The sequence below is a fragment of the Temnothorax nylanderi genome, unplaced genomic scaffold (assembly GCF_030848795.1).
Source record: "Temnothorax nylanderi isolate EJ_2023f unplaced genomic scaffold, tnyl_v1.0 TNYL_tig1214_pilon, whole genome shotgun sequence".
In the NCBI taxonomy this organism is placed as follows: domain Eukaryota; kingdom Metazoa; phylum Arthropoda; class Insecta; order Hymenoptera; family Formicidae; genus Temnothorax; species Temnothorax nylanderi.
The window spans coordinates 1-21,404 of NW_027250276.1; the positions used below are offsets into that span (position 1 = coordinate 1).

Below are 21,404 nucleotides of genomic sequence, written 5' to 3' on the forward strand. Positions count from 1 at the left end.
AACTCGCTATTAACCACTGTAAACGCTGATTTGGTATGTACCATGTGACCAACGGAGTTTCGGCGGTTACCTGCCGTGTTATGATTTTTTACGGGGCAAACGTGTTTTCGGAAGGTGAAAGTGAAATTTTATGCGCGTGGAAATTTTGTAATATCTGCAATAATATTTGCCTCTCCAAATCTCGAAGTACGTGATTGTATAAAGAGTAATTTCATGCTGAACACGAATCCAGTGTAGTTTTTTCATATCGTTGATGTCTTATTTCATGGGCGATCAACCTTAAACTTGTGTTTGGCTAATCAGTCTACAAGCACCCGGGGCTTCGGGCTAATCTCATCACTGTGGCGCTTCGGGCGCACGACTTCAGCTCACGGCGATTTTCAGGTTAGGTTCCCTCGAGCGTGAGTTCTGTCTTCCCTTGCACGTGCGTCAGTTTGTGTAAGAGGGAAATGGTACGCACGTATCGTCGCAAAACGGGTGTTTTGGCGACCGAAAGATGGCGGACCGTTGTTTTCGAGATCGCTCGCGCTCACGGCACGTCGGCGAGGTACGGCGAGGCACGGCCGGCTCTGAATCCCGCGATTTCCGTGCGAGAGTTGACATGCCGCGCCGCGTTAGATCGTCCCGACTCCCGACCGCGGTAAATTGTTGTTGTGTGGTCTTGTGTCAGTGACATTCGCGCGTGCGACCGCATCGTCCAGCGTTCGCCGCATCGTCCGGCCTCATTGTCGCCTAGCCGTGTAGTCGTGTATTCGGATGTGGTCAACGTCGTTGTCCACCGTCGACGTCGTCTTATTCGTCATGTCCGCGACCTTATAGGGGCCTGATTTGTTGGTTATTCTAGTAAGATACCTGAACGAGATATCTCCAAGTGACACGATCACTTGAGATGTGAGATGTGAGAAAAGTGGAACTGGGGGTTCTAACACGCGCGTGATTGGGATTTAATTGCGGTTTTTCCAATCTCGCACTTATGCGAGAAAATATAGAGAAGATAGCCCTTTGGGGCAAATAAGTAGATATATATATATATAAAATCATTTTATATGTTACCTTATTTCACCATTTCAATGTGGTCAATGTTGACCACTTCCTTTAATGTATCCAATCTTCTTTTTTCGGGCTAGACTGGACTTACCTTTGTCGCTCCTGGCCATATGCAATCTGGTCTCATTTCGACCAGATCAAAAGGAAGGAAAAAAATTCCTTGTTTCCTTCCTTGTCAGATCATTATCATCGCCGAAAGATAATATTACGTTCGATTCAAATTACACGCGAGCATCGATTGTATCAAAAACAACGAGAAGTTAATTAAAAAAATATATGTATTAATTCATAAAAACTACTTTTCGAAATATATCGAGAAAAGCAAAAACCGGGTCTACATATGAGTGGTGGTTTCACTCCTTAAAACAGTTTTTGGGCAGCTACAAAAAAATTCTAAATTCATCTTTTTACTCCCCCTACATATGTGGGAAGTTTCATTAAAATCAGAATTTTCGAGTTCGCGAGGTTTCCTTGTGAGTTTCTAATGCGGTCCACACTTGCGCCACATTAGGTGCTGTCGAGATTCTTCTCTTTGGCTTCTAGATCGACTTCTTAATTGTTTTAGAAGCGATTAAGAAGTTGTGGACGTCGCGAGTCGCAAGTGCTGTAACAATTCTTTGTAAAATAAAGCAACGAATTTCGTAATTATGAAACAAGAAAAAAATATGTGATAAGTATTATGTTAACTTGGAATTGACACATACACATACACACGCACATATATATGTATAATATTCAGGACTATGATTTAACCTCAATTTTGAGGTTAAAGAAACAATAGTAATCCTTTGTGTAAAAAACGTTAATTAATTACATATTGGATCTGTACACTTCTCAAACTAATGCAGCCAGCGTAGTATATATATAGTATATACACACAAATTTCTGTTGAAATGTCTATGTATGTACATATGACTTAATTTGTTACTTTTGTTTCACAGAATTAGATTTAATATCACTAAAATTGGAAAATTTACTACATGATACTATATATAAAATCATGAAAAATAAAACAATAAACCAAGCCAGTTCCAGTAAATCTACCAACATGAATGCAGATAGGGTGAAAGACCCAATTACTGGCAGTGTCCATATTACTGTCAATCAAAATTAAAATACTTTTTAAAATATGAAAACTATATCTTATATTATTTTATTAATTTTTAATAAAATCTTCAAGAAATCTGGTTATTATTATAACAATAAACTGAAACTAAAAGCCAATCCACTAATTAAAAAAAAAGCTTAAAGTCCGAGAAACTCATTTTTCTGCTGAGTTACGTCCATTTTTATTAGTAGAGTAGATGTAAGTAGCTGCAAAGATGACCGATTATAGGCAAAATTTGAACAGTAAGTCTCACGGTAACACATTTTTCTGATAAAATAATGTTGAAATTAAAGAAAAAAAAAATATATATGGAATAAATTATTAATTTTTATAATATAATTATTCATGTCAGTAATATGTTCACTTTTTCGTGTTTTTCCTAATACTGTCAACAGTATTATGGACATAAATCCTAATATTGTCAACAGTATTATGGACATAAATCATGAAATGAACATAATACTGGCAGCTTGGTGAATGACAGAATAACCTCTAAACTTCTATGTCGACTTTGTTTTGATGGATAAGAGCGTAAACACAGATCATCGGAATACCTATCATTCTCACATATTAGATACCTATTATTCTCTTAAAATTTGCTTGACACACCTGTTGAGGTTAATGTAAGTAAATTTATTGTAATGTAAGTAAAATTATTATTTAATCACTTCTAACATATTAAATTTATTTATGACTTTTGCTTATAGTGCTAATATAATTAAGAAAAAATAAAGATAAGTAAACAAAAAAGATGTTTGTACAGCACAAATAGTCTAAAGGAAGCATTATCTGCAATAAATGCAGGCATGAGCGTAAATGCTGCCAGTAAAAAATTTAATATTGGATTTAATATATATATACAAGCAATGATATTTTATCTTATTTAAATAAAGGCGATTCAAAATATATAATAAATTAAAATATGTATTCCCTCCGTTGTGTGCAAACCTTCGGCCGGCAGCAGTCGGAAATAAAAAGTTTGGTTAGAAAAACTACCAGTAATGTGTTCATCCGGTTGCCAGAATTAGGAACATAAAATTTAGAGGTTACCAGTATTAGGTGCAGTTTAGCTTGGTCATTATTATATTAATTAAAAATTAAGAATCAATTTTATTTAAACTTTCTAATTTTATTTATAAAGTTTATAATTGGAGCAATCAGAAAAAAATATTTTTAAAAGACAAAGTATCATTGCTTGTATATATATATATTAAATCAAATGTTACTGAATGCTTAATATGCCAGTAATTGGGTCTTTCACCCTAACATGTTCTTAAAAAAATATGAAATAATATTACCTGCAAAAACGAACGACGAATTTGAGCGTATGAATGTTCAATTAGACAAAGATATTGAATTCCGAACCAATTTTGTGAGTTTAATTTACAAAACATAATTTATTATTATTTGAAAAAGGGTATATATTCCGTTAAAAATATTAAAATTAATTATATTTTTAGTGTGAGCATCTTTATCGTTATGTTGACTTTAATTCAACGTCAACAAAAAATATAACAATGATTTTAAAATCTGTGTAACGCGCGATATAGCAATCATATATACTGCAACTAAAACTACGCTTGGCAAGAAAATAATGAGAGATGAACCATTTTATTCATGTATAGAAGGGTCATATTTTACATATAGTATTATATAAATAATATTTTCTCAAAATGATTTTGTGCTGTTCTATTTACAAACATTAGACGTTAAATTTTTATAAATATTCGGATTTTTAGATATATATTTCTTCAAAAGGAATTTAAAGGAGAAGCTGTATCAAGGAATGGTCTTGTAAAGGCATTGAGTGCAGCGCTTTCCAATGCAAAGGACTGGAAAGGACATAGAAAAAACCGAATCAAGTATAACAAAGATGAAGTGTAAGAAAATATGTTAATTAATATAAAAATAAATAAATAAAAATATATATATATCTATATAAAATATATGAAATTATAAATATAAATTTTAATAAAAGAAGTATAATATTTTATAAATATTTTTGTAAATATTTTATAACCTTATTTTTATTATACACATTTACTTATTATTATAGATGTAATCATACTGATTAATAAATTATAGATTTTAATGCATTTTATACCAGCCCTACATCACTCTTACTAAAAAATACTGTTAAATTATTTGACTATTGGCGAAAAAACTATTATACACTATTGGTGAGACCGATAGTGTTTAATAGGTTTTTCATCAATAATCGAATACTTCAATAGTATTTTTATATAGGGCAGTGTCATGCACGTGCCACGTTGAAAACTCGCTAGTCCCATGTCTGCATTATGATAGTACCTTACTGGCGCCATGTTAGCGCCATGCCAGCACCACATCAGATCTGTTCTAAGTTGTGGCGCCAGCGGGCAAAACGTGACAATTTCGCAGATGGCCCTTACCAGCGTGTCATGCCAGCTCCTGAAGTGGCAGTGTGGCACGCTGGTCAGTGCCATGCAAGCACCCAGTCAAAATTTCTACCAGGGAACCTATATAAAATTTTTATTTCAAAATAATAATGGTTTAACTAAAAATGTTGAACTTTTGCATCATATTTGTGATATACGGTCCCATTGACCTTAACTGGTTATTTATTGGTACATTTACCTTACTTACAATTTTGCATTGAAAAAACTCACAGAAATAGAAGCTTCGATTGTGGTTATCTACTCGAACGAACGAGTAAGCACGTGTGCCCGATAATTGGCCGGTTAGTTATTTATTGGTCGAGCGAGTTTTTCATGTACCGATATGTAGCCAAGCAAATTCTTGTTCAAAAATACATTTGAATTAATTATATAATATTATAATTTTACATTGTTCTAAATGTTCTTAAGATTCTAGAAATGCTTCATACACCTAGGGAAAACAAATATTAATCTCACAAATCTCAGCCCATCCCTGACGGAGAGAATTCAAACAATATTTTGAATAGCTTAAACTAAATAATCTATTGACATAATTTAAAATATTACAAAGCTAAATAACTACATAAAATAAAAAATTCGAAATTCTGTTTGTACTTGGCATACAAAACTTATCAAAAATTCATCTTTCCTCTTTTTCTTTTCACGTTGGAGAAAAAGAGAAAGAATGAACTGTGCGAGACGTTCAGCTAAAACAAACAGGTTTAACCTTTAGATCGCTGGAAAACCTAAATATAGACTCTACGTGTGATCGGAACTTTGTATATGTTATATATAAGATATAAGCACAACAATTTGAGGACTTTCTAAGAGGATTAAAGCTCATCAAATGCCGGCGGTCTAAAGGTTAAGCATGGCGCAATCCACCTGCAAGGGAAATGAATGCTGGTGAAGGAGACTGACCGTTGAGTCTCACTTTTACCGCAGTATCAACGCTCGGCGACAACACGCGCGCGCTTTTATTACTGCGAAATCTTTCGTTGTTTGTGAACTTTAATAGAAATATACAACAGTGAAACAGTAAAAATGACGAAGAAACATATTAACGATGGTAAGACAAGATTTTGAACATAGGTTAAGGATGTATGGGTGACATATCTCAAAGCATTATCAAAAATCTAAAAATTTCATAGATTGTTCTATTATTACGTCTAAGTATCTGTGTAAAATTTCAGCACAATTCTCTTACTGGTTTAAAAGTTATTGTAATTAAGGATGTACTGGAGATATTTCAAATATATTCAGAAAGTGCTGTAAATTGTTTCTAAATTAAATTAAAAATACTCTGTAAAAATTTGAAGTTATTTAAGAGTTATTTAAGTTTAAAGTTGATAAAATTAACATTATCCCTTATAGAGAATCGACATTTTTGCTGTAAATATAAATAAAATATAAATAAACTATTAAGATATTTCTTAAACTTTTTTTATATGCTTTTCTTGTAATTTTGTAGCCAAGGGTTCACTCTTTACAACGGTATACCACATTTTACTAAAATTATTTGTTTTGTTGTTAAAAATCGGCATCGAAAAAATAGTGACGTCTTCGCCTCGGTCTTCCCTATATTAATGTAAACACGATTTACATACCTGTGCAATTAGAAAAAAATTGGCCGTACCGAGTTGAGATAATTGAAATTAAAGTTAATACTTTTTACACGTATCACAGGTACAAAAACGGCTTCCGATATTATGTTTCTAATTGTAGCGATCAAACTACTCTTGCGACTTTTATGAAAAACAAGAAGACGATAGAAGAGACTTGTAAAAATATACTTACAAACATACAAGACCTTTGACCATCTAGTTTCGAAGTAATTGATACTTAAAGTACACAATTCCTGATACTAGCGGTGGACGCATATGACAACTAACCTTTGAAGTTAGCTTTGAAGTGAACCTAATCTAATAGCACACATTAGTATCTATATACGTATACATATGAGATTCTTACACACACATCATGCATAACGCGGACAATCCCAGCCAAATACTATATGTCATTTGTCTATCATTAACTTTTTGACAGTATTGTCACGGACTAACTACCTTAAAAATTATAAACCATTATTTTGAAAAAGTACAAATATTGATGCATCCATGTAAAAAGATAGAATTGTAAATTATATGATTTTTCGAGTTGTCTGATTATTTCCATTATTCCGTGTATAAATATATTAACGCATTGCAGTTCAAACGCAGTCCGTAGAGGAACATTACAAATTAATCCTAGAAGATAACAGTGTGATCGATCCAAATCCGCCCGATGTAACATCCAATGATCTCCCAGATTGGTACGATGAAAATATATATAAAGAGTAAGTATCTACGTTGGTTTAAGATGTTAAAATTTCAACATATCGGTAATAATAATTATTGCAATGATTCATGAAGTAAGCAAGAAACATGTTTTTTTTATTAAATATAAAGAAAAACACCAAACATGGAAAAGATGAATAATATATTTACAAAAATATGATTATAGAGCTAATGAACATTTTCAATCTTACAATTAGTGCTACGTTCAAAATATCAGTACAAAATTACCTTTTTCAAAAAAGGTAAAAAAAGGGCGCCAAGTACACGCGTGGTTGTTACCTCGAAAAAAAACCAAGTGGTAGTATCATTAATTTTAAATTCAAAAATAAATAAAATCTATTCTAACCTAGGTGGTAGTAGCTTTAATTTTTTTAAACAAAATTATTAAATTACAAAATATTGTTACTTTATTTAATCCAAGTAATATCTACTTCGAAAAATCCTAAATAACAAGTGGTATCTATTAAAAAAAAAAAATATGTGAAATCTTTTAATACTGCGCCAATTACAAAGAGAGAATATACATATATACCTTAACAAAATTATTATTATATCACAAAATTGCGTTACCAAACTCAATTCAAATGATACGTACCAACCTAAGTGGTAGTAGCCTTATTTCTCCTTAACAAAATTATATCACAAAATTGCGTTGTCTAACTCAACCTAAGTGACATGTATTTTCAAAAAAATATATGAAATCTTTAAATTACGCCAACTACAAAGAGAATATATATATTGCTTTGAAAAATAATTGTAGTGCAACTACTGTTAAAAAATAAAACAAAATTGTGTTACCTAACTCAAGCCAAGTGGTATGTATCTTTGTATTCCTGAGAGTCTTTCTATCAACCCAAGTGGTAGTAGTTTTAATTCTCCTTGATAAAATTATAATATTACAAAGAATTATTTTAATCACAAAGAATTAAAGAGGTAACATTATAAAATAAAAATATTTAATTAAAATAAAATAAATAAATTTTTCTTGTAAAAAACTTGGCGCTGCTTTTTTAAGGTTTAGAACCTTTGCACAAGACTTTCGTATGGCAACATAGTGTAACGAAACGTGGGTCAACGCACAAGAAACGTATCGGTTACGGCGTTAAAGCCCCGGACACACACTTTTTCGTAACAGTAACAGTAAAGTTTCGACCAATTGCGTTGCTTGAATCGGGATCGTACGGCCGTACGTCGTCTACAATGGCAGCAGGAGTATGCAGTAAGACGTAAGCAGTAAGCTATTCTATTGACCAATCACAGTCGATTATTCTTGAATTGTAAAAATCCAATTAGTCAAAAACTTACTGCTTACGTCTTACTGTATACTCCTGCTGCCATTGTAGATGACGCTTTATACGTCAATACGTTTCTTCTGCGTTGATCTACGTTACGTTACCATACGAAAGTTTTGTGCGGAGGCTCTAACCGATACGTTTCTTGTGCGTTAATCCACGTTACGTTACGCAATGCTATCATACGAGAGTCTTGTGCGGAGGCTCTTATCCAGACAAATTTTATATATGTGCAAAAGGAAATAGACCAATCCATCTCTTTATGCACATGCTTATGCACCTATGCAAGTTTGTCTGGATTGACTTTAAAAAAGCAGCGCCAAGTTTTTTACAAGAAAAATTTATTTATTTTATTTTAATTAAATATTTTTATTTTATAATGTTACCTCTTTAATTCTTTGTGATTAAAATAATTCTTTGTAATATTATAATTTTATCAAGGAGAATTAAAACTACTACCACTTGGGTTGATAGAAAGACTCTCAGGAATACAAAGATACATACCACTTGGGTTGAGTTAGGTAACACAATTTTGTTTTATTTTTTAACAGTAGTTGCACTACAATTATTTTTCAAAGCAATATATATATTCTCTTTGTAGTTGGCGTAATTTAAAGATTTCATATATTTTTTTGAAAATACATGTCACTTAGGTTGAGTTAGACAACGCAATTTTGTGATATAATTTTGTTAAGGAGAAATAAGGCTACTACCACTTAGGTTGGTACGTATCATTTGGATTGAGTTTGGTAACGCAATTTTGTGATATAATAATAATTTTGTTAAGGTATATATGTATATTCTCTCTTTGTAATTGGCGCAGTATTAAAAGATTTCACATATTTTTTTTTTTTTAATAGATACCACTTGTTATTTAGGATTTTTCGAAGTAGATATTACTTGGATTAAATAAAGTAACAATATTTTGTAATTTAATAATTTTGTTTAAAAAAATTAAAGCTACTACCACCTAGGTTAGAATAGATTTTATTTATTTTTGAATTTAAAATTAATGATACTACCACTTGGTTTTTTTTCGAGGTAACAACCACGCGTGTACTTGGCGCCCTTTTTTTACCTTTTTTGAAAAAGGTAATTTTGTACTGATATCATGCATTTTGTAGTGTTACGCATCCTCTTCTAAAAAGGGCATGTCATCCATACTCGAATCTATCGAAATATTGTTGTCGCTTTTCCGCAATGCGGATTGGTTATCTTGTTGTGCTTACTTCATGACCGGCTGTCATGGCATATTTTTTTTTATGTAAAATGTGTATCTATATTTGATAATAATTGCTTAATTTTTATTATCAACTTTTTGTAAAAATAATATATAAATATTTTTAGCACCTGTAGGCCATCGTTCTTCTTTCGTAATTATTTTTTGTTTCTCATCAATTTTAGTCCAAGATGTCCCTTCTCTACACATACTTGTATAATCGCCATTCTCAATACACGAACCATCATGAAATATAGCATTCATTACTTTATACTGCTGTTTAGCTATTGATACTTTAGCTGTTGATATGCCATTTATACCGCCCTAAATATTAATAAGAATAGCGCAAGCCTTTTATCTTTGCGAATGCCGATCACCGCTGTATCTTCTTAAGTCTATTGGCCGGTATTCATAGTTATTTAAGACCGTCTTAAGTTCAATCTTAAGATGTCATGAACCAATCACAGAGCCGTATTAGCGTCTTAAGACATTACTTAAGACGATCTTGAAGACTATGAATACCGGCCTATGATTGGTCGCGTTCAGCAGATCAAGCCGCTCAATAGCAGTCGAACGTGATTGGCTCTTACTTTTAGAACTAACCAATCAACGCAGAGTCAACAGTAGAGACCTAGAAATCAGAGATGCGACATTGAAGGGCATAGCCTGATTGGTTGTCTAAATCACGTGATAATAACGCCATGTTGGTTCCTTACTGCATGTGATTGACATCGGTAGTGAAATATGTATAATGCATATTTGTATATTAATGGTGGTTTATTAGTGTTTATAACTTACATTTTTGTGCAATACATTATTATTATTATGGTGTAAGTATTTCTATTTGTGTACATATTTATTATCAAATGTAAAGTTAATCTAACCTCTAATAGCACATGATGTCATTTTCTCTCTAATATTATATGAATATATATATACTTAGAATGTATTGAAAATAGAGTCCTTATGTAGGACTCTAACTGAGAATGAACTTAATTTACTAAAAACATCTGTAATATTCTCTACATTTGCGATATTTTCCGAATAATCTCAAAATCTACATGTGCTGTTAACGACCTGACTTTTCTTTCAAAGCTATATTGAACTTGATCCTTTCTTTTGAGAATATTTTGTTTATTATACAGAATAAAGTGCTGTGTATCTGGTTGTGCAAATATATTTAAGAAGCATCGGAAACTGGAAGGAGATGAAAATTGTCCACTTGTTTCATTCCATCGTTTTCCTAAAAATGTTGAGGTACAAACTGCTTGGATATTTAATGTGAGAAAAATTAATGGATGTACTTGGCAGCCTATAAATTCGTCACGTGTGTGCTCTGTAAGTTAGAACTTAGCTAAAATATTTTTGATAAAATTTGAACATTCCATAATAGCGTATTATATTTTTCTAGGAGCACTTTGATTATTCCTCTTGGGAGAAAAATAGAGAAGGAGAGAAAAGGAAACTTAAATTCCAAGCAGTTCCTTCTGTTTTTAATAATCTTTCACAGATATCTCAAAATGATCACAATTATTCACGAATGTCAATAATGAAAGATATAGATAGATAGATAGATATAGATACCCAGGTAGCAAGACTCGTCATTTTGACGTCAATTGACGTCAAAAGTCTGTCATTTTGACGTCTTTTGACGTCATTTGACGTCAAAATGACGAGTGCTTGCTACCTGGGTAGTCTCTTAAAGTACTCATAGGAGAACCAACATGGCGGATAATCGCGATAGCTCGATATATCGACCGTCAATGTCGCATCTCTGATTTCTAGGTATCTAGTCAACAGTTGTGTCTGCTAATCGTACCCATTGAAACGGAGATGAAGAAAATACTCATACAAGAGAGGAGCCACGTTTGTATGCGCCTAGCGCCGCGTTGAATGGCTCTTCTTTTGTGTGAGTATCCCCTCTATCTCCATTTCGACTGTTTCGGGCCGCGTCGCGCGCGTCGTCCGTGTGACTCGCGTTTTAACTGTGGCATCACTGCGAAAAAAAACTCTTTTAAATTTGTGACGTTTTGTGATCACGTTTGTAAGTGCGTCATAGACTACGTTTACACGGCCTGATTTACGGCAAAATTATAACATCGATGTTATAACTACTGACATTAAATGCCGTGTAAACGCTCTTTTAATGTCAGTAGTTATAACACCAACGTTATAACTTCGTTGTAAATCGGGCCGTGCAAACGTAGTTATAGTCGAAACGGAAACGGACCATCACGGAGAGGTTAGAATCGGGAGTCTGGCCTCGAAAACGGCGCGGTTCGAGTGGTCCACGGAAGCGGTGGATTTCGCGCGAATGTCGAGAGACTTTTGAGAATTGCCGCCGTCGTCGACGACGGCCGTTGCGACGGACAAACACAGGCCGCGGTTTTTGTGATAAAGGAGGGGACGTCCGTGTGCCTTCGCCAAGCGACGCGCTCTACGGTCGACTGGTCGAGTGTTCGGCGACGACAATAACGACATCAACGACGACAAAAGCGACGGTGGTGATGCTAGTGATGTAACGATCGCGCGGGACTCATGTTAAAGTGGAAACGGATCGCGAATCCGACCGGGCCTCAGCCGCGACCCAGGCATGGCCACCGGGCGGTCGCTATCAAAGGTCTCATGGTTGTTTTCGGCGGCGGGAACGAGGGCATCGTCGACGAGTTAATGTGTACAACACAGCAACGAATCAAATGGTTTGTGCCATCTACAAAGGGAGACATTTCGCCAGGCTGTGCAGCATATGGCTTTGTTGTCGATGGTACACGTATTTTTGTCTTCGGTGGAATGGACGGCAAATATTCTAACGAGCTGTATGAATTACAAATTGCAGCACTCATGCTAAAGTGGAAGCGGATCGCAAATCCGACCGGGCCTCAGCCGCGACCAAGGTATGGCCACCTGGCAGTCGCCATCAAGGATCTCATGGTTGTTTTCGGCGGCAGGAACGAGGGTATCGTCGTCGAGTTACATGTGTACAACACAGCAACAAGTCAATGGTTTATGCCATCTACAAAGGAAGACATTCCGCCAGGCTATGCAGCATATGGCGTTGTTATCGATGGCACATGTATTTTTGTCTTCGATGGAATGATAGAGTATGGCAAATATTCTAACGAGCTGTATGAATTACAAGCGAGTCGGTGGGAGTCTATTTAACAAGATGGCGAAAGATACATCGAAAAATGTGTGTATATTTGTATTAAATTACATAAATTTTGATGGATGTGATCCATCTAACTAATATCTTAATTTTAGATGGAAGTCGACGAATTTCTTGTTACTTGACTACGACTTAACAAAATTTAATTTATCCTATGCACGTTCTTACTCAATATGATCCTGCTGATGATCGTCCCGTTGATGACCGTTCTGCTGGTGTGATCGGTTGGTTGCTCTGCTGATAATCAACCAATTGATCGTCCTATAACTTCTCGTCCTTAGTACTTTGCAAAAGCTCTACGCTGAGCTTCTTGCCATATCGAATAAGAAGCTCTCCGATTTGGAGACCCTGCACGATTTCATACAATCGGCTACTGGCGAATTGGTTTGGTTGAACGCAAAGGAGGAAACAGAAATCGTGCGTGATTGGAGCGACAAGAACCTTAATGCGCAGAGCATCGAACAATATTATGAGTCTTTGATGAGCGATTTAGAGAAGCGCGACATACAGTGTTCGGCAGTGCAAGATCGCGGTGAGGCGCTGGTTCTTCAGCATCATCCTGCGACAAAAAAAATCAAAGCATACATGTCCGCAATGCAAAATCAGTGGGCCCAGCTACTGCAATTTACCCTCTGTCTTGAGGTACATCTAAGACACGCCGCGCAAAATCAGCAATTCTTCAAAGTCAGCAGGCCGAACAGTGGATCTCCAAACAGGAGACGATACATTAAATATCGTTTACTCGCAATCCGATTTCGCATTGGACGAGGGAGAACGACTTTTGAAGGGCATGTAAGCGTTGCGCGAGGAGCATAATAATTATGGCGATCACGTACAGAGACTCGTGGAGAGAGCAAAGGACATCGTGCCTATAAAGCAACGCAAGCAATTTGTCACGTGACCGTTACAGGTCACTTGCATCTGTACCTACAAGAAAGTTAATGTAATGTCTATCGAGAAAGGAGAACAGTGCACGTTGTACGAAACTTTTGGTAGAGTTAAGTGGCGCGTCAAGAACACGCAGGGAGTGGAATCTCGTGTGCCAAATGTCTGTTTCGCGCTGCAATCTCCCGATAAAGAAGCACTGGATACTGCGGAAAGATCGAGACGATAATATGACAGAAGTGTTGCTCTCTGGCAACGAAAGAATTTGAGATTATGACTTTTCGTCTTGCAATCGATCGTCCTACAACTTCTCATCGTTCTACAGTTGATCGTCCTGGAACTTCTGGTCCTGCAGTTGATCATCCTACTGATGATCCTACTACTGAAGAAAACGAAAGCTCTTCAAGCAATGTTCCAGGTAACAATATTAATTATAATTTTATAATTGTATTGAATTTGTATTTTATAATGAATTTTGTAATATAAATGTAATTAGCATTTGTATAATTATAGTTTCAACTTTATTGCCAATTACAGCAAAAGCAATGTTAACACTATATTACTTTTACTGCAATTGGCAATTATTATAAAAGCTAATTAGATTTATATATATTATATTCTATATTATATTATTATATAATCGTATAGTAACATTGTATGTTGTAATTTTAAAGATTTATGGAGACGTAGAGGAAGAAGGAGTGGAATTCGCCGGCAACAAGAACGATTTATGCAGTTCTTATTATATCAATTGTCATCTGCACACTACAATTGGGGTAGAAGAAATCAAGCCACAGATTCTAAGTGCCACTATCGAAACGCTGCTGGCACTCTGCAACGATGAGGAATCCAACGTCAGGATGGTCGCGGACGAGTCTCTCAACAAGATTTATAAGAGCGATGGTCGACAGTAACATCGTTAAGATCCAGATAGAGCTTTACAATGAGATAAAGAGAAACGGACCTGCATGCATACTGAGGGCTGCGCTTTGGAGATTTGACCTGCTGAGTCACATGATACGCCCTTCGAGGAGTAAAGCTTACGTGTCAAATCTGATACCATGTATAGTGATCATCGCGTATCGGTCGGAGAATACTGTGATTGAAACATTATCGCAGTCGTTACCATTAATTTTCAAAGTATTAGGACCATTTATGACAGACAAGGATGTCAAGAATTTACTGAGGGCGTTCTTTGAAAATATCTTCTCTCCTCAAGCAGCTTTTCGTAGGGCAGCAGCTAATATGGTTCTGACAACATCCATAAATTACAGGAAGCCACAGTTCTATTTAAATTATGTGATGGATTATACGTTAGATATAATAACGTCAGGAAGAAACGCCGACGATCATTCCTCTACTGTTATAGGCGTCTTTGAATGCCTGAGAGTGATTTTACCTTACATATGTAAACCCTCGGAGCCCCAAGATAGAGAGACACAACAGATAGATAACTTGTTACACATTTATGAATTGTGTTTGTACTATACAAAATGACATTCTGATCATAATGTCATAAATGCAGCTTTAGAGTTATTAGTTACATTCCTTTTTTCCTAATATTTAAATTATAATTTTGTGTTAAAGTAAGATTTATATAAAATTTGCAATTTTTAACGTAGTAAAATTAAGTAAGAAATGAATAACAATTGCTTAATGCTTAAAATAATGTAAGAATATTTTTGTTATTTAATAACTTAAAACATTTTAATACACACGTTGTCTGCCCAGTGAGTTTTATATATCTTACCACAGTACGCCACAGTAAAATTTTCATTATTATAGGTAATTATATAAATAAAATATTATATAATATTATTAAATAAGACTATATCCTCACATGAATACACACACACACACACACACTACGTTTACGCGAACGTTACTTCTGTAGTAACTTACGATAATTCCTTCGCGTAAACGGGATTTTGTAGTTAACTTACGATAATTTACTCCGCGTAAACGAGTGAATTATCGTAAGTTACTACAGAAGTAACACTCGCATAAACGTAGTAACATAATACACACACACACACACACACACACACACTATCTGTCACGTATACTATGTTTACGCGAGCGTTTTACTTCCGTAGTAACTTTAATTATACGATAATTCCTCCACGTAATACTTATATATATTTCACTATCTGTCACGACGCGGCAACGGTCACGACTAGCACACACTTTTTTTTAAGGGTTATATCCCTCGGATGAGGGATTTTTTTATAGTGCCTTCAGCCCCACCTTTGGGCTATATGACACTGTGTATATATATGAATGTCCGTGTAACTGTGTGCTTATGTCCGCGATGTATTGAACTCGGTATGCCGTAGGTTCGTTAAGCCCAGTTAAGGAACTGCGCGGATCACTTCTCCCTGCGGCTCACACACTTATTCTTTTCTAGGTTATAAAAAACTGTCACGCACTGCGACAGTGCACGAGTGCACTCTCGTGTCAAAAATGGGAAAGTGACACACCAGCCGCCATTTTTGTCCGACGTGGACGTTTCTTAAATAAAAATGTTCCACATTTGGACTTTGCATCGCAATATCTTCGCTCGTAGGGCACGTAACGGAAAAATAAAGACTCTTATTTATAAATCAAACCCCAAGCTATCGATCAAGCCTACTTAGAAATTGATCCGTTCACTCGTTATTGAGATCTCAAAATCTCGGGTACTCGCAACTCGTGCGTTCGCGTAAAAGAGTCACGGTGCGTCTCGCTTCGCGCGTACTTGGCGCGAGACACTACCGTGTCTCTTGATTTATATTCTTGGATATTTAGTGCTATGTTTTGTGTATAAACATTAATGAATTAAAACTTGAGAAAATTTTAGGATGTTCTGGTGTATCAAATAATGTGTATATTAAATATAATGTGCATGCAAGTTAACGTTTATGTATGTATATACACATACATATGTATATATACATACATACTAACAGAAAAGTCCAGGAAACTGCCTCCAGGCACACACACACACATACACACACAGATATATATATATATATATATATACATATATATACATATATATATACATATACATATACACACACACACTACATGTATGCCTGAAGGCAATTTCCTGGACTTTTTCTATTTTCTAGATGTACAGTCCTAGAAGCTGTCCTCACATTCGTATGGCAGGTTCCAAAACTGTCCTGGAAACTGTCATAGGACTTAAATTTTTTCTAGGACAGCCCTAGAAAATGCCAAATGTCCTGGAATCTGCCGATACAAAACAGAAAAGTCCAGAAAATTGTCTCTAGACGTATATATACTTATATATGCATTATATATATACATTATATATACATATATATATACATATACATATAAATACATATACATATACATATATATATAACATATGTCCGGTAATTTTTGACAATGTTGAAGTATGAAGATAGATTGGCTTAAACTGAAAAGAAAAGTCAGTACCATTTTGCAAAAATCGCAATAGTTATTGCGTTATTAACTGAAACGTCTGATCGAATGAGAGCATGAGAAGCCATATGCCTCAGTAGGTATGTAGGATATAGTTACATCTCTTAGCAATGGTGTCGTATGTCACGCGTCGCTCATCGCGTTATTTATATATATATATATATATATATATATATATATATATATATATATATAATTTATAGTTTATAGCGGTATCATATGTCGTTCGCTGCTCGCTGCGTGATTCTCGCTATCAGTTGATGCTCACACCCTTCGGCCTACCGCTTTTCACGCGCACATTGGTTCAGACGGTTTAATTAATTACGCAATAACTATTGCGCAAAATGGTACATGACATTTCTCTTCGGTTTAAGCCAATCTATATTCATACTTCGGCATTGCCAAAAATTATCGGACCCTGTATATAAACCAGACATTTGTTTCCAATAGTACAATAATCTTTTTAAAATAGGCATTGCCTATTTTATATTCATAATATTTTAAAATATAACTTTTAATTTTAGAGCTCAAAATTATTATAAGCGAAACATGTTATCAATAATAGCGGCAAGCGGAGCAGGACTTATTTTAGTATTTGCAGTGGAGACAATACTAAAGGTATTAAAATTTTATATATTTTACAATATATATATTTGTTAAAATAACCATGAATAATTTAGTTTTTGTATACTAATCTAGATTCTTTATTTTTTCATATTTCGATGTAATCGTAATCTCAGCATAAAAAAATTTGTTGCAAGAAGTAAAAATATTATTTATTGAGGGATTTTTTGTTCCCTTAACAGGTGCTCTTGTGCACAAAACGAAGTAGTTCGACTTGTTTGGCTTTTAAGAGATATGTAGAAACTGTACTGCATCTACACAACATATTTACGTGCGATTCAGCTGATACCAATTCCAAGTAAGTTTCTTCAAATCATATAATTATTACTCGTATTTTCCAGGTCTTTATTATTCACGATACAAACAAAAAACCACAAGTGATTTATTCTTGAAACTCAATCGCATCTCTATTAATATGTAAATTATGTATATGCAAAGCACGTTTAAGATTTATACACAAAGAAGAATAAAGAAACTACATCACATAATGATTTTACTTGATCTCTTTGATCTCGTGATCATAATAGATATTGCATAACATAAGTATTATCATGATATTGCGCAGTAACCAAAGATGTGCATTATTTGAAATAGATTTGAAATAAAAATACAAAATAAAATGCTAATTTTGTATTTTGCATTTAAGATACATTTTTTCAAAAACTATTTTAAATTTCCATTTAAATGGTTTTTATTGCCCATTTTTTATTTCATATGCATTTTTCTTCCAAATTAAAAATTAATCGCGATATCAGTAGCACTGTTTAACAAAAAAATTGCACAAGAACAAGAATTAAGTTAAGTTTGAATAACATAATTAAAAAATATTTTAGATACTTAATGTAAGACGCAACTTGTTCTTCTGAAAGCATACACTTCTAAACAGCATTGCAATCAAAATATAATTTCAAAAGAATAATTAAATGTCTGTAAACAAAATGTAGGCAAACATTTTTTGAATATGTATTGTAATGGATACTTTATTACCCATAAGGGGTTTCAAAGGGCGTTTTGTAGGGACGTACCCAACCCTGTACACCTTCACAACATCTTTTCCAGCATCTTTTCTAACATGGACATTTGCGTTTTGAAGGGACGTACCCAACCCTATACAAATTCTCTCTTCCTATCCCGACCCATTTTTTGAATATGTAAATGTTTATAATTCAATTTTTGTAATTTAAGTTTATATTAAAAGAAATAAGAATTTAAGTAAGAAATAATAATAAAAGAAATATAAATAATAAACAATAATAATAAGTAAAACAGAACCGTCGATATACAATTAAAATTTGAGAGACAAATGCCATTTACGATCCGGACTGGATAAATAATAAAAAAATAAAAATTTAAATAAAAATAAATATAAAAATATATCTAAATATTTTAAAAAACCATTTTTATTTTTTAAAACCATTTTAAAAATGCCTATTTTCCATTTCCTATTTTAAATGGTTGTTTAAAAAGTATTTTGTATTTTGCATTTTTAAATGGAAAGGTTTCAACTATTTTGCATTTTCTACTTCAAATGGGTTTGGACACCTATTTTGCACAGTAGTAACATACTAATCCATAAGAATATTTCCAAGCATATAAAGAGTATAGAATATTATTTTTTCTTTGTAAAATTCTTTGCAATATTTGTTTGTAATATTTGAATGTTTGATATTTCAAAAATACTGAATAAATTCCGTTCAAATAAAGGCTCGCGGCCTGTTTGCACTTTTTGGCCGATTTTGCTTACTGTCATCCTTACTCCACTCGGTATTCTAGATATCTACTCTAGCATCTAGGTAGAGTCCCTCTAATCAGAGTCTGGTCAACTTGCAATTCTGGCAAAATTCTGCGAGAGAGAAGGATATAAGAGAGAAAGAGATAGCGATATACAAACGATATACATTCATATCGCAGCTGGTTGAAGTTTGGAACGTTCCTGGAGCGATTTTTAAAAATCGATTTGTTCCATTTCTCCTCTCGCACAGAGTTAGTTCTAAGCGTCAGACAAACAACAAAAAATAGTAGGAGCGAATACACGCGTCGGAAGGTACCCTTACGCACGATAAACTACCCTTCAGATCACTAAAAGAATTCTTGCGTCTCTAAAACTCATTTGTTCTATTTCTCCTCTTGCACAGAGTTAGTTTTAAGCGTCAGACAAGCAACAAAAAATAGTAGGAGCAAATACACGCGTCGGAACCCTTGGGAAAATATACTTTAAATAAAATTAAAGTTCTTAAAAGTAATCTTAAAAATTTAAGAGTTTACTTAAGAAATTTTTAGGTAAATTAAAGTGTGTAAAAGGTTAATCTAAAGTAATTTAAGAAATTTTAAAGTATTTCAAAACTGACTGTAAAATAATCTTAGAAAACCAAAGGTTTTAAAAACTGACTTTAAAATAGTATTCTGGTACTCTAAAGGAGTGGAAAAGTAGCTTTAAAGTAATTTTAATAAATCTTAGGTAATTATAAGAAAACATTAAACTTTAAAGTTTTTTTATAAATCTCGATCTTAACTTAAAAGTTACAAGGAAGCAAACTTTTAAGAAGATTTATTTCATGTGGTTAAATCTTCAAGGTTTAAAGTTATAAAGTTAAAGTTATAAGTATTTTAAAGTTATAAGGTTTACAGTTATAGAAGATAACTTTTAAGTTATTTTCTTTATTATTATTTCTATATTGCATCTGGAATTTTTAAAGTGCTTTAATACTTACCTTAAAATTTACTTATCCCTGAAATAATTATTAAACTGAATTTGTTTCTTAAGATAATTTTTGAAAAATTATATATTTGCGCTGGTTATGACATATGTAGACTATATATAACACTTACATTAAATTAAGAAGTAGTCTACCACGTAAGGCAGTTGGCTCACGATCCAGAGGTCCCGAGTTCGAATCCCACCAAGGTAAGTGTTTTTTCAAATACGAGAAAATATTTATAATCATAGACTGCATCTTAAGAAACAAATTTAGTTAAAAAATAGTAATAAAATTTCGAAATAAATAATTTTTTTTGTCGGGTAAATATTTGTTTTTCCTCTAGCATTTATACGAAGGAGAGGCTACGAAGTAAGTTGCCTTATAGTTATAAGATTACCTTAAACAATAGTTTTAAAGTGTCCAAATTTACCTTAAATTTTTCTTTAAAGTAAGTTTTAAGATTTTTTTAAAAGATTTCTAAGGTAAATTTTCCCAAGGGAAGGCACCCTTACCCACAATAAACTACCCTTCAGATCACTAAAAGAATTCTTGCGTCTCTAAAGCCGATTTGTTCCATTTCCCCTCTCGCATAGAGTTACTTCTAAGCGTCAGACAAGCAACAAAAAATAGTAGGAGCAAATACACGCGTCGGAAGGCACCCTTACGCACGATAAACTACCCTTCAGATCACTAAAAGAATTCTTGCGTCTCTAAAGCCGATTTGTTCCATTTCCCCTCTCGCATAGAGTTACTTCTAAGCGTCAGACAAGCAACAAAAAATAGTAGGAGCAAATACACGCGTCGGAAGGCACCCTTACGCACAATAAACTACCCTTCAGATCACTAAAAGAATTCTTGCGTCTCTAAGGCCGATTTGTTCCATTTCCCCTCTCGCACAGAGTTATTTCTAAGCGTCAGACAAGCAACAAAAAATAGTATGAGCGAATACACGCGTCGGAAGGCACCCTTACGCACGATAAACTACCCTTCAGATCACTAAAAGAATTCTTGCGTCTCTAAAACTCATTTGTTCCATTTCTCCTCTTGCACAGAGTTAGTTTTAAGCGTCAGACAAGCAACGAAAAATAGTAGGAGCAAATACACGCGTCGGAAGGCACCCTTACGCACAATAAACTACCCTTCAGATCACTAAAAGAA

At 34.0% G+C, this 21,404-nt stretch overlaps 1 protein-coding gene and 1 long non-coding RNA gene across 3 annotated transcripts; both read left to right on the top strand.

Moving 5' to 3' along the window:
- Positions 1 to 5,482: 5,482 nt before the first annotated feature.
- Positions 5,483 to 18,035, top strand: LOC139786961 (uncharacterized). Of its 2 annotated transcripts, none has more exons than XM_071726059.1 (4): positions 5,483 to 5,641; positions 6,781 to 6,907; positions 17,448 to 17,541; positions 17,664 to 18,035. In XM_071726059.1, the coding sequence occupies exons 1-4, from the start codon at positions 5,617 to 5,619 to the stop codon at positions 17,688 to 17,690; spliced, it is 273 nt and encodes a 90-aa protein (XP_071582160.1). In that variant the 5' UTR covers positions 5,483 to 5,616; the 3' UTR covers positions 17,691 to 18,035. The 2 variants fall into 2 exon arrangements, with proteins under 2 accessions (XP_071582160.1, XP_071582159.1); XM_071726058.1 differs by having other exon boundaries at positions 17,730 to 18,035.
- LOC139786963 (uncharacterized) lies at positions 12,581 to 16,311 on the top strand. The gene is made up of 2 exons (XR_011722489.1): positions 12,581 to 13,888; positions 14,145 to 16,311. It is a non-coding gene; the product is annotated as an uncharacterized lncRNA (long non-coding RNA).
- Positions 18,036 to 21,404: the final 3,369 nt, after the last annotated feature.